This window comes from Entamoeba invadens (genome assembly GCF_000330505.1).
Source record: "Entamoeba invadens IP1 unplaced genomic scaffold scaff_1105074725707, whole genome shotgun sequence".
In the NCBI taxonomy this organism is placed as follows: domain Eukaryota; phylum Evosea; order Mastigamoebida; family Endamoebidae; genus Entamoeba; species Entamoeba invadens.
In genome coordinates this window covers 185,396-199,483 of record NW_004443506.1, presented here as the reverse complement: position 1 = coordinate 199,483, position 14,088 = coordinate 185,396, and the positions used below count along the sequence as shown (strand labels likewise).

The 14,088-nt window shown below is 32.8% G+C and overlaps 6 protein-coding genes across 6 annotated transcripts; 5 read left to right on the top strand and 1 right to left on the bottom strand.

Moving 5' to 3' along the window:
- Positions 1-662: 662 nt before the first annotated feature.
- On the top strand, positions 663-2,488 carry EIN_129280 (hypothetical protein; the record flags this gene model as incomplete). The annotated part of the gene is made up of 2 exons (XM_004258311.1): positions 663-1,855; positions 2,140-2,488. 2 exons carry the CDS (start codon positions 663-665, stop codon positions 2,486-2,488), a joined length of 1,542 nt encoding a protein of 513 aa, XP_004258359.1.
- Positions 2,489-2,795: 307 nt separating this feature from the next.
- On the top strand, positions 2,796-4,454 carry EIN_129270 (hypothetical protein; the record flags this gene model as incomplete). Its single annotated transcript, XM_004258310.1, has 1 exon — positions 2,796-4,454. The coding sequence occupies one exon, from the start codon at positions 2,796-2,798 to the stop codon at positions 4,452-4,454; it is 1,659 nt and encodes a 552-aa protein (XP_004258358.1).
- Positions 4,455-5,207: 753 nt separating this feature from the next.
- On the top strand, positions 5,208-7,316 carry EIN_129260 (nucleolin, putative; the record flags this gene model as incomplete). The annotated part of the gene is made up of 1 exon (XM_004258309.1): positions 5,208-7,316. The coding sequence occupies one exon, from the start codon at positions 5,208-5,210 to the stop codon at positions 7,314-7,316; it is 2,109 nt and encodes a 702-aa protein (XP_004258357.1).
- A 1,345-nt stretch (positions 7,317-8,661) lies between these two features.
- Positions 8,662-9,198, top strand: EIN_129250 (hypothetical protein; the record flags this gene model as incomplete). Its single annotated transcript, XM_004258308.1, has 1 exon — positions 8,662-9,198. One exon carries the CDS (start codon positions 8,662-8,664, stop codon positions 9,196-9,198), a length of 537 nt encoding a protein of 178 aa, XP_004258356.1.
- A 299-nt stretch (positions 9,199-9,497) lies between these two features.
- Positions 9,498-11,084, top strand: EIN_129240 (hypothetical protein; the record flags this gene model as incomplete). The annotated part of the gene is made up of 2 exons (XM_004258307.1): positions 9,498-10,507; positions 10,589-11,084. 2 exons carry the CDS (start codon positions 9,498-9,500, stop codon positions 11,082-11,084), a joined length of 1,506 nt encoding a protein of 501 aa, XP_004258355.1.
- A 133-nt stretch (positions 11,085-11,217) lies between these two features.
- On the bottom strand, positions 11,218-12,590 carry EIN_129230 (serine/threonine protein kinase, putative; the record flags this gene model as incomplete). The annotated part of the gene is made up of 2 exons (XM_004258306.1): positions 11,218-11,595; positions 11,673-12,590. The coding sequence occupies 2 exons, from the start codon at positions 12,588-12,590 to the stop codon at positions 11,218-11,220; spliced, it is 1,296 nt and encodes a 431-aa protein (XP_004258354.1).
- Positions 12,591-14,088: the final 1,498 nt, after the last annotated feature.

Genomic DNA, 14,088 nt, shown 5'->3' with positions numbered 1-14,088 from the left:
TTGTTCAGTATTATTGTTGAGAAGTAAGCCACAAATGAAAACCTAATAAATCGGGATTATAAGAAGTTGAATTAGATGTCACTTCTCAAATAACAAAAAAGTTTGATGCTATTTTTCAAGACGTATCATCATTTTTGGGTGGATTCTGTGGGTTATTTCGATACATAAATTGAAGGTAACAAATGCTATACGTTTAGTTTATTTTTATTAATATTAATTAGATCGGAACTCAAATTCTAACAATGGTGTATGGTTGCAACAACAATACATTAAACACTGGTGTACACCAGTGTTGAAACTCGTGAAAAATTGTTTAAAAGCGTTTAATATTGCAATTAACATACCTCAGTTGACGGGTTGAAGTTAATTCCTCGTTGCAAATACTTAAACCTATATTATTATATTTTATTAAAAATATAATTTATTTTACTATACATTAAATTTGAATTAAATGATTATTAAACTAGCAATATACCATTGACTATTTTCACTGAAATTCAGTATCTTCAACAAAGAAAACATAAAAATAACAACAGGAATAATGAAAGAAATTGGTTGTATAGTAAAAGTACCAGTAAATGAATTATACCAAAACTTTGACGGAATGAAACCAGTTAAATTGCTACGAATAAATTCAAGCGTATTATCTCTCAGTTCATATCATGGACAATCCTCGTTACGTCACTTACATCATCGAAAGTATAACGGAATACCTCAATTACTTTATTGCACATCGGACCCCTCTTACATTTCAAATAAAAGCCACTCGAGACGATCTTCTCTATCGTTTGAGAACGACGGAATTACTTTATATGTATGAGAAAACGATAGTTGACTTCACCCTTCCACACGACGTCCCGACAAACATATTCCACGTGGCAGAGAACTTTCAGAAGATGTTATGTGTGGCGGTCTGGATGGGTGTCAGAACGAATTGCGATACGTCGTGTATCACTCATCCAACAGAAGAAAACTCAAGGGACTTAATTGCGTTGGTGTGGGATCTAATGGAATGTGATTATAATAAAAATAATGAGATTTTGAAAGGAATTTATCAAACTAAAGAACATGAGAAGTGCGCATTACTTTTGAATAGAATTTTTAATATTAACAGAATCTATCAAGAGTGGAAACCACCTCAACGGGGTATGGAAATCAATCTCCACGTCAGAGTGACAAAACGAGTAAAATCAAGAATCTCAAAACGGATGAGAAGATCGAGAAAACCACAAAAGGAAAAAGGTATAAAAACAAAGAAAGAAAAAAATGGGAATTATGAAAAAATCAAAGAATCTGTATTCGCGTGGCGGAATGACATCGAACAAATGAAAAAAAAGATTGAACAAATGTCCAGGGAAATTATTAAAATTGCGAATTGTCAAAGTCTCAATAACAACGAGATCAAAAAAGAGAGTGAAATGACAGAACAAGAGAACAAAGAACTTCAAAGTGAGATTGTCGAAATGTTACATCAAAAACAAAATTTGAGAGACGAGATTGCGAACCTCAAGAACCAAAATTTGAGAACTGAAAAAAAGTTGGAACGAGAGTGCAAAAAAGTCGAGGCGGCCAACAAAAAGATGAAACACAAAAAAAATCTTCTTGAGCAAAAAATCACCAATTTGAGAGTGGAAGAGAAGGCAGTCCTATTGAAACAATTAGAAATAGATAATATGAGATTAATCACAGAGATCAATTTCATTAAAGAACAACAAGGAGTGAAGATGGAAAGGCTTGAAGACACCAAGGAAACAAACTTGAAAATAAAAAAAAACAATTTAGAAAAAAACGAAAAAATTTCGGAGGAGGAAAAAATGTTTAAAAACGAGAAAGAAAAAAACTCAAAGCACAAAACGTAAGAACTAAAAAATTGACGCAAAAAGAGATCAGTAAGGGGGAGATTGTTAAGATTGACAAACAACTCATAGTGGCTGAACGAGAACAAACCGAAAAAGAAAGTGAAGAAAAACTTTTAGAAATTGAAAACCTCAACTACTCCCTATCCCAGATTGAGGACGAGATAATACAGGCAGAACGACAAATAGATACTGAAATTGAAATATTGGAAACTATTGATGAAAATTCTCGAATTTCCGAACAAAAAAATGAATTTTTGAAGAAGGAGCTTTATCGAAAAAGAGAGAGATTGAGAGTTGAAAAACTACGTATGTCTTCAGAAATATTTCGAATGCGGAACGTCGAAAAGTCAATAAAAATGAGTGTTTTGAGATTGCAAGATCGGAACAACGGCATAGAGAATGAAGGATTGGTTTTAGAAAATGAGTTGCAAACCCTTGAAACGAAAGGTGAAGCTCTTGATGAGGAAATTCAGACGCGAAAAACAATTTTGGAAATCGAAAAAAAGAAGAAAAAAGTGGTGTTCAGGCAAAAACAGGAACAAAGAATCTTGCAACTGAAACGGCAACTCCTTGACTTTGGATTTTTCGCTGAGGTTGTTGGAAGTGACGTGAATGCCAAAGAAGAATGATTTAATCGATATTTTAAATGCTTTTGAATTTATGTTCACTGTTACGTCACAGAGTGACGGGCTTTTTTTTCTAGTTTATTTTATAATAATTTTATAATTACAATTATTTAGAAGCTCTTACACACTTTCGATTTCCATACAAACATTAACTTAATTTTTATGATTATCATTTACCAGTAAATTATAATAAAATTACAATTGAAATTTACTAAAAATAAAGTTGATTTTTCATTAATGAATTTGAACAACAAAAAATTGTATTCTAAAAAACACACAATTCAAAAAAGAACTAAAAAGTAAAAGAGAGATGATTATTCTTTTTCTCATTTCCTTGAGTTGTGGAACGACAATCTTGCCGTTATTTGATTTGGGAGGTTTAGACAATCCGCAAATTCCTATTTTATTAGTAGTTTGTAAAGATCTAACCGCACAATGTAATCAACTCCAAAGAATAGTCAACAAAACGCAAGAAGCATTAAAACTAGAATTTCCCGAAATAGATAGTTTTGTGACGACATCACACGAATTATTCAAATTAGAAAACGACCCAGCTATGGTTTTATTACGACCGAAAGAACCTTTAATTGAATATAAGGAAGCGTGGCAAACGAGTGTTATGACGGAATGGGTTTTTCATTATATCAGCCCCGCGACTAAAAAAGTGAAAAGTATAATTGAATTGGATGAATTATTAAATACAAATGAAGGAATTTTTGTGGTGTTTTATTCCACCAAAAACGAGATCGAAGAAATGAGTGAATTTGAACAAATAGCTGAGGTTTCGGGGAATTCAGAAACATTTTTCGTTTCGGCGGTTGGAGAAGAATTTTCGTTTTCGATAGATAACGGACGAAATTATACTGTGAAAATTACACAGAAGATGAATAACTTTACTCATACATTTGAGATGAAAAGTGAGGGAATGAAGGAATTTATTTTTAATAATATCTTTCCAATCTTCACAAATTTTGACCAAGAGTATATTAGTGATATTAATAATAGATATCTCTTATGGATGTTCTATAACAAAACGAGTGATGTCAATCTCGAAAAAGAAATATATGAGATTGCGATAGAAAAGAGAAACGTTTTGGTCGCGACTAAATTCGACGTTTTTAACTTCCCCGAACAGATGGAAAAATTTGGACTGAAGGAGGCACCAGCAATCGCACTTTTACACAAAAATCAAAGAACGGCATACCCATATAATGGGACTTTGGAAAAAAGTGGAATCACAAATTTCATTGAAAATGTTTTAGAAGGAAAAGTGCCTGCTTATTTAAAAAGTCGAAACCAAAACGAAATTGTTGAGAGTAATGAAATCAGTTCGAATGAATTAGAGAAAATAAAAAACGAAGAGAAGTGTATGATTGTAGTGGCTGCCACGTTGCGGGCATACAAAAAGCGAGTTGTGGAGCCGTTAATAAAACGATTACAAAACGTAAAGATCTATTTCTTAGATTTGAACACCGATGAATTACCCGAAAGTTATGAAATCGACGAAGTCCCTTTTGCTCTAATTTTTTCTACAAAAGATAATAAAAAACAAAACGTCATAATCAACGAAGGAAAATTAATCACACAAGACGCGTTATCTTCCAAAATGAGTGAGTTGTGTGACGGAATAACAGACAGTGGACATGTTGAAGTAGTTGGTGAAGATACAATCACCGAAGATTATAAAGGAGAGTTTGACGAAATGATGAAGAATTTAGGGCTTGCAAACGCAGATTTGGAAGATTTTGATTTGGAAGAAAATAGTGAAGAGAGTGAAGAAGCAAATAAAATCATAGAAGACTTAATTAAGAAAATGCAAGAGGACAATAATACACAGAACATCAACATCGATGAAGACTGGAATGTGAATGGAATTGATGAATCGAAGAAAGGGAGTGACTTTATAAATGAAGACAGTCAAAATGAGAAGAAAGATGATGACATACAGAAAGAGAAGGATGAACTTTAATTCATTTTTTTGTTATTCATTGTGTTATTCAAAGCATCAATAACATGACTAAAGTGATATGTTATTTTTTATTGTAGTATTATATATATTATAAAAATATTAAAAATATAATACAAAATTCTTTAAAGTGGTATAAATGGAACTTACCAAACAGATTAAAAAAGTCTGAAAAATAAATATTTATAAAAAAAGTAATTATTTATGGGGTAATCTATTTAAATATAATTATAAAAACAGTATCGATAGTTAAAAATGATTATTTAAAAAAAATATTTGAACAAAATATGTAAAGAGGCAAAACAATGAATATAAAACAATTACACAAAAAAACGAATAATAAATTAGTATTAGAACCCGTTATTTTACAAATATTTATCTATATTTTTCATTAAATAAAAAATATAAAAAAGTCTTGACAAAACAAACTCAAAAGTACACCGAATCAAAAATAATTATTTTTTTGAAACATGATTTCGCCGAAAAAGAAAAGATTAAAAAATAAAACCCAACAAGTAATCCTGAAATTTTGAATGAATAAATTGATATATTAATTATGTTTTAGATTGTTGATTAAAAGGAGAATTCGAAAAAAGTATTAAAAAAAACTTCAATAATGAATACCAAATATATTACCAACAGTTACTATAATAAAACCAAAATAAATAATAAAAAAATGTAGAAATATGCAAAGGTATTGAGATGACAAGATGAGATTTGCATTGGAATGAGAACTGTAAAAAGCATATTATAGACATGAAATTGATACTGTTATCTCTGTTATTCGTGTTGAACATCGCAACAGAACATTTTGACGATGAATCTGATTTAGTCTTCGACACCTTTGAGGAGGATGAAGATGACTTTGAATTGGAAGAAGCAGAGGAAGAAGAGAACTTTGATTTGGATGAATTTGGGGAAGATATGATGGACGATAAATCACGACGTTCATCTAGAAAATCTGACAAACCCAAGCGGAAAGAGAGCAAGAAAACTGCAAAGAAAGAGAAAAAAATTCAAAAGAAGAGTGTCCAACATTATAAAGAAGAGAAGAAAGTCAACAAAGAGAAAGCAAAAGCGAAACGAGCCGAAAAGAAAGCTGCCAAACAGGCAAAAAAAGCTGAGAAAGCGGAACGAAAGGCGAACAAAGAAAAGGCGAAAAACAAGAAGGCGGAACGAAAGGTAAAGAAAGAGGAGCGCAAGAACAAGAAAGAAGAATATAAATTGAAGATTGAGAAAAAGAAAGAGCAAAAGAAATTGGCGAAACAAGAGCGGAAGTTACAGAAAGAAGAACATAAAAAGACTATTGATGAGAAAAAAGCGGAAAAGAAACTTGCCAAAGAAACACGGAAAGAAAAGAAAGAAGAGCGGAAAGTGAAGATTGACAAGAAGAAAGCTGAGAAAAAGATTAAAAAAGAAGAACGAAAAGCGAAAAAGGAGGAACGAAAGAAAGTGATAGAGAAAAAGAGATCTGAGAAGAAGATTAAAAAGGAGGAACGAAAAGCTAAGAAAGAAGAGAAGAAGATAAAGAAAGATTTAGCCAAACAGAAAGCAAAAGAAACTAAAGAGAAGAGAAAATTATTAAAAGAAGAGAAACGACTGGAGAAAGAAAAGAAGAAGGCAAGTAAAAAATCCTTAAAGAAATTGGAGAAGTTTGAAGCGAAGATGAAAGTTCAGAAGTATGTGAAGACCATTACTAAAGGCATGAAGAAGTTTGGAAAGAAATTGGAGTCTGCCTTTGTGAAAGCTGCGAAGAAAGGAAAGAAGGCGTTGACTCAATTGTTTGCGAAGAAGTTTAAGAAAGATTTAAAGAAGAATGGATGGATGGCTAAACTCGATAAAATTAAATGTCCGGAAGAAAGAAGAAAGATGTACGAGAAATTGAAGAAATATTATTGGAGTCTTGGATGTAAATGCAAATGTTGCCAATCTCTACCAGTCCCACACTGCGGGTGTTCTCACTCAAATGGATCAAGCAGTGGGAGTACTACTACTACAACTTCACATGCATCGGGAAGCAGTTCGACGTCTTCTTCTTCAACTCAGACATCAACAAATACACAATCATCTACAACTCAAAACACACAAAACTCAAGCAACGGTGGAAACCAAGAAACTCCTTCTTCTACTTCATCAACAACTTCAAGCACATCTTCATCTAATTCAGGAGCTACTCAATCATCACCAGCTATCAGTTATACTCCAAGTTTCACTCCAAGTTATACCCCGAGTTATACACCCACTAACACTTACACACCAACTAACACTATAACTCCTACTATCACTGCTTCACCTACTAACACCGTCAGCTCAGGTACGTTCACACCAACTATTAATAATAATATCCAAATGCCAGCTCCATCTGTTCCTACACCTGTGACACCATCACAACCATCAAACAGTGGAAGTTCTTCAAACGCAGACGCAACTACTTCAGCTCTTGCCTCTATGATGAATATGATGCAACAACAACAGCAGCAACAACAGAGCTTTATGATGAACGTTGTTCAACAACAGCAACAACAACAACAACAAAGTTCTCAACAGAGCCCAATCATCATCCAACAAATGCCATCTGAGAAACCAATATCATTGACATCTCCAACAATTAACATGCCAGCAATCAATATTGTCAATAAAAACAATAACAATAACGTCTTTAAGGACGATGAAATTAAAGAGAAGGAAGAGTTGACTGGGATCAACGAAGAAAAAAAGACATCACAAACCCTCGCAGACGAATCTGGTAATCCATTTGTTGAACCATCAGATAATTACGCAACTGAAAAAACAGGAACAACAGAGGCTGCGATTGTGACAGACAAGCAGATCAACGAAATTCAAAAGGAACAAAATCGATCATAAACAAGTTGTGTTCTTTTGTTCAATACTTTATTATCATTCTTTTGAATAATAAATTAATAACTATATAAATAACTATAATTTCTTTTGTCGTCGCAAAACTAGACAAATATTATTCCATAATAATTATTATACCATTAATATTTTAGTTTTTTTTATTGAAATATTACTACCAATCGAAACATTTTTAATACACAAAAATTTACTCGGTAAAACATTTTAAATTTTTGTTATTTGTTCCTCACATCCTTTTGAAGTTTTGCTCCAAATAGAAAAAGAATCTATACTATTATAATTAAATAACTATCAAAAATACTAAGTGTAATGTATGAGGTTTGGAATTAAGAATCAAAACAGTATATAAAGGCGGAACAACTGAAGACAAACAAATCAATGCAAATATTTGTGAAGACCCTCACCGGAAAGACAATCACCTTGGAGGTAGAACCAAACGATTCTATTGATGCTATTAAGGCTAAAATTCAAGAAAAGGAAGGCATTCCACCAGACCAACAGAGACTCATCTTCGCTGGAAAACAACTTGAAGAAGGTAAAACACTTTCTGACTACAACATTCAAAAGGAATCCACACTCCATCTTGTCTTGAGATTGAGAGGGGGATTCTAAGTATTTTTTATTTCAGTTTTATTTTGTTCTATTCATATGACACTCACTATTAATTCAAATGTATTGAATTATTACTATTCATTTAAAACTAATAATATACTATTTAAAAATATATAAAAATAAAAAATGCATTTGCCGGGACTCGAACCCGGATCTCCACCTTGGAAGGGTGGAATTCTGCCCTTAGACCACAAATGCTTCTTACACTCTTTATAATCTTTCATGCTTCTCTATATTTCGAATAACAATGAACACAAAATGAGTGGTTTAAATATCGGGAAATCTCGATTTTATTAAATATATTTCCAATTTTTTAAAAGTTTATTATGAACATAACAATACACAGGCTAAAATAACAATAATTTCAACATTATTTAATATATCTATATATAAACAAGTCAATTAAATAACTTCAAAATTATTTTGAATGTTAAAGTGCCAGTATTATATTAATATATACCTTATTCTTTATTTACTATTGATATAAGTTATGTTTATTATAGTATAATAATATATATATTATATTAAAAAATATGATTTAACATCAAATTCTGAGTTTTAAAAACCAAATTAATTGAACAATTAAAACTTATAGTAATACCAATCAAATTCAACTGTAAATAATAATAACTCAAGACATAACTTTAGGTATCCACAAGAATAGATTTATTAAAAGAGGTATAAAATCAAAAGAACTTTAAAAAAGAAAAAACGACGTTGAATGCCGTTTGCGGATGTGAATGAGATATTTTCCTATGATGAAGCTCTTCAGATTGAGACGTGGACTGGTCTACATTACGACACGATTATATTTGACTCTGATATAGATTCCTGGAAGACAAATCAACTTTTTGGGCAGCGTGTATTTACAAAAAAGAACTTAGCGGTGATCACCGAAGACACCAATGGCAATCGCTTTGGAGGGTTTGTCAGTAGTCCAATAGCAAAGCGCAACTTCTACACGGAAGACCCGGGTGCGTTTATGTTCTCATTACGTTCAAATGGGCGATTGGAAGGGATGTGTCGATTCCCTATATTCGAAGGTGAAAAGGGAAGAGCATTTGAGTTGTATGATGATGGGCAGGACTATCTCTTTGCTTTTGGTAATGAGATGAGTATTTGGGTCGAAGATAAAAAGACGATGGCTTGGTGCGATCAACATTGGTACAACTATGGCGGAAGACTTAACTGTTTGTCTGGTTCACATTTCCCAACTCGATTCACCCCTAAAAATTTCGTTGTCGCTCAATTCGTGTGAACTTCTTGCTAATAGTTTAATCGTGTTTAATGTACTATTTGGGGTTGTAAAAAATACTATTAATTATAGCAAAAATGTTACTAGTAATTAACTACCTTTTTTACTGTGTAATTGTTGTTTATTGGTTGTATTACTTTATATTGATAAATTTTAACAATTTCATAATACATTGTTTTCTTTTGAAAGCTCTGGTTCTGTACTATACTTTATATATTAATTTTATTATAACAATAGTTATATAAAGATTTAATAAAAAGTGGTGAAAAAAAGAATTAAGAAAAACTTAAAAACTGGAAAAAATGGAAGAAATAAACAAAGCAAAACACAATGAAAAATTGCTTGACTTTTTAGATCACGTTTCGATGGGAGACCTGGAACCTGATTCACTAACAAGTTTTCTTGATGCCAATGAGTCGGGATTTATCCAGTTTCTCCCTTTAATTATATTTTACATAACAAGTCAAGAAAGGGGTCAGTACAAAAACAGCCTTTTTAACGAAATTACTCAGTGCGCTCAGCGGAACGACAGGGTGTTATTTCGTTTGATGCTACTTCACAAGAATGTCAATTGTTGTTTTTGTTGTTCCGAAGATTTCAAAAAATATTCCGAGAAGCGGGTAAGCAGTTTGGGGTTGAAGACTTCCAATTCCTTTGAGTGTGGTTTGGTAAGTCTTATTTCCACTCTTTCTGACAAGTCTCAAAAGGTGGAGGAAATGACAACCAAGCTGACACAGATATTGCTCTGGTTTTCCAGCCTTTATCTATCCCCAGACGTCCTGCTCGTTCCACCACTAGAACTTGATATTTCAGATTACTTTTTTGGAAAAGGGAAACTTATCAAGATTTGTCCTGTGAAACGGTATACGTCAACACTCCGCCCAATTCAGCTCGAGTTTCACTTTTTCGATGACAAAACGCAAAGTGTACATAAGTTCAATTATCTTTACAAAGAGGGAGATGACCTTCGAACGGATACCGCCGCACAACTTTCGTTCACCGTTTTCAACGCGATTTGGTCGTCGCACACCCTTTTCAAGTCTTCCGAACATGCTCACATCTATCCCATTGCAGCAACATATCAAGTGATTCCTTTCAATAATAGCGGTCTAATCGAGATTCGCGGTAATCCCGACACTTTTGTTAATTGCGAAACGCACAAGAACTCGACCGCTTGTATTGACGGGAGAGAACTTGAAATGCTTTATGGACTTCATTGCGAAACGTGCGCAAGTAAAGTCAACATCTCACTTTGGTCGTTGAGTAAAAAAGAGAAAATCATCGAGACACTTGCGGGTGGGTTTGTGGCTTTGTTTTTACTCGTTATGTTAATATTTTTACTTATAATTAATGGTTAAAAGAGATGAGAATGAAACTATCGACTATAATATAGAAAATTAACAAAGAGATTTGTCGGCGGATATATAATTGGTCTTCGTGATAGACATCTTGAGAATATGAAATTTGAGATTGACAATGGGACCTTTTTTCAGATTGATTTTGGATATTTACTCAATCGCCGCCCACATTTTGACGCAAATCGGTTTGCCGTTCCGAATTGTGTGAGAAACGAACTTAAAAAGTTCACGGTCTCGATTGGTGAAGAAATGAATGGGTGGGATGCATTTGTCAAAACGAGTTGTGAGGGCTTTATCGTTTTGCGTCGAAAAGTTGGAATGATTTTGAGAATAATAAATCTTTCGTTTTTGTTTGATCAAGAGTTCAATGAGGAATCTGTCTCTGATTGTATTGCAAAAGCCTTTTTGCTTGGGAAATCAGAAGAAACCGCCGCAAATTCTCTCATCGAAAATCTCCAATCGTTTTCGGTACAAAAAATGATTAAAGATCGACAACACGAGATTTTGAGGTGGTGGCGAAATGCGAATTAATTTACTATTTTTATTAGTTTTATACAACTATACCTATTTTTTGATTTTTATAATAATAATATAATAATAAAATACTATAAATTATAGTATAACATAGTAGTAAAATTAAATCACAAAAACGTCCATTATCATTTTATATCTCCTGTTTTTCTTGCTCCTCATTTGTTGGGAGTCCATCGTCATCTTTTTCTTCATCGACCAAAACGACTGCTTTTTTGACGAGATCTGCAAATTCCTCTTTCGTACATTTTTCCTTTAAGAATTCGTAATTTTTGAGTTGAGTTTCGGTTGGTCTCTTTTCGACATCACTTTGGCAACAATCGCCAAAGAATTTCTTAAAATTGTCGGACCACTGTCCTTCGAGGTCAGGCATCCCTTTTGTAGTGATTTGAAGCATTGCTTTCATTGGTGGTAAATCGATATAAGGGGGAGCACCATGGGCGCACTCAAAACAGGTGACACCGAGTGACCACGTGTCGACTTTATTTCCGTAGTCCATTGAGCGGATTAACTATAGATCAAATTATATTTTAACTATACTACCAAAGTTATTTCTTATTAGTTAAAAGCCATATACAAATAACAAACTTCTGGAGACATCCAAAAAGGCGTTCCGATGACTGAATTTCTTGTTGGATGTTTTTCATCGACGAAGGCGACTGAACCGAAATTGGCCAATTTAATGATGCCATCTTTTTTGACGAGTAAATTATCTGATTTGATGTCTCTGTGGATATATCCGATTGAGTGAATATAACACAAAGCATCGACCAAATGGTCCATAACATAAGCGATATGCATTTCTAGCATTGGAAGGGATTGATGTAAGTCGATTAAATTCGTTAATTCGCCGAAATCCATTAATTCGGTGACTAACCATAACATATCATTAATCAAATAACACTCAACATACTTCAAGATGTTCTCATTAGAACACTTCTTTAAAACAGATACCTCGCGAACTATCACTTTCTTGTTCTTATCAGTCACCCCTATCCGACGAAGTGAAACTTCTAACCCATCACTCTTCCGAGTTGCCATATACTCATCTTCATCACCATTTTCCATCTTCGCAAGGTTCTCGTAATTCTCGTCGGGATCACTTTGCGTTGTAAAACTCTTTAAATCTATCACTTCCTCTTTCTCTTCACTCTTCGCATTACATAACCGACTCTTCGCACCTTGGTCAACTTCAATTTTGGCTATTTGCCCACACACTTCTTTGTGCTCGGCTATGTCTTTGTCAGATACTCCTCCCTTTTTAAGTCGCGCTGTCCACTCGGGGGGAAGTCCTTGAAGACCAGCTTCTCCTAAATAGACGTGTTGAGTCTGTTTGAAATCCATCGGCTCACTGATCAGAAAATCTTCCTCTTTTTTCGACTTCTTGAAAAACCAGCGCTTCTTGTCCTTCTTCTTCTCTGGGGCAGGTTTGCTCATCAATTCTTTTTCAGATGCTAAAAAACAGTTTGAGGCCCAAGTTCCTTGAAATTCAAGTTTTTGAGGCATTTTGAGGAGTTTGGTATTGGCATTTTGTATTAATTTGAATTCTTATTTGAACTTTTTGTAGTTGAGTCACATGAAGATAAATTTGTCAAGTCAACACTTTTTCTATTACTTTATTGCCTAAGTAATAAACTATAATGTATGGTTTGATTCTTAGAAATGAAACTTTGTTTCTAAATTAATTCTTTTGTAGTGCAAGAAATTGGGTTTATTCATTTAAAAAAAACAAAAATATAACTTAAAATTAATTAATAATTAATAAATTTGAATAAATCTAAAAAGTGGAGTTCGTTATTGTTTTTTTTTTAATTAAATATAATATATTAATAATAAATTTATTTTAATGAAAAATACATTTCATTTTATTTTTATTTAATTCTTTGTGTATTAATATTATTAACTCCCACAAATATTTTGTAATAATAATAACAATAATAATTGTTTGATAAAAATTTATTAATAAAGTTGGTCTGAAAACTTTATTTTTTATTTAAATATTATTTATTTATTAAATATTATTAATTGATTTTTTTAATTTTTTACGACTTGAAAATTATGTGCAAAAACAATAAATTTGATTGCCAACAATTCACTAAAAACATAGAAGTGATGCTTTTTTACAACAACAAATAAAACGAATTATTTGTACGCGACCTAAACTATAAAAACGATCATGATATGTTCAAAAACATGTTTGTGAACACACATTAAACGATCAAATACGACAACAAGTCAAACAACTGTAAATGTTAATATAAAACAACGAAAATCAAAGAAAGAAAATGCGTCGAAAATAGAGAGTGATGTTATTTCAACCAACCAACTTATCAACTCATTGATTTTTGATTAGACTGTTAAACTTTCCTTGAAGTTTTTAGCAATATTTCCCGTTATTTTGTTCAAAAATATTACCAAATCAACCATTTTTATTCACTTTGAGATGTTTGAAAATGATTGGTCAAGTGGTTTTAACCTTTTTTATGTTATTGGTTGTGTTATTGGTTATTTAGTTTTAAAATAGTTATATTTATTATATTATTTTTTGGACTTATGTTTACCTACATTGACCACCACCTTTACCAAAATAAAATATTTGCCGCGAGTGTTTTTTGAAGGAAGTCCACTTTTCAGCCACTGTTTGTGCGTCCCCATGTCACCCACTTTCCTTGTCCGTACTGTGTGGACGCGGATGTGGTCCCCCCGCTTGGGGGTATCAGAAGGGATCCGCGCCAAGGGAGGACTTGGAAAGTGGGTGAAACGGTGCACAAACAGACTGTTCGAGTGCGTCTTTATGAGCCTTCTTTTAAATGCTCCGTCTCACTCGGTTTCCACTGACTCGAGGTGATTTTTCGGCATTTCTTGATTTCGGGAACCAGATGAAATATTTACTAATATTCCTATTTCCTATCATTATAATTTGAATATGGTTCGAAATAGAAAAAATAAATCTATTTTAAGAGGTGGTAGTCAATGAAGGTCCCGTTTATAGACTGACTACATT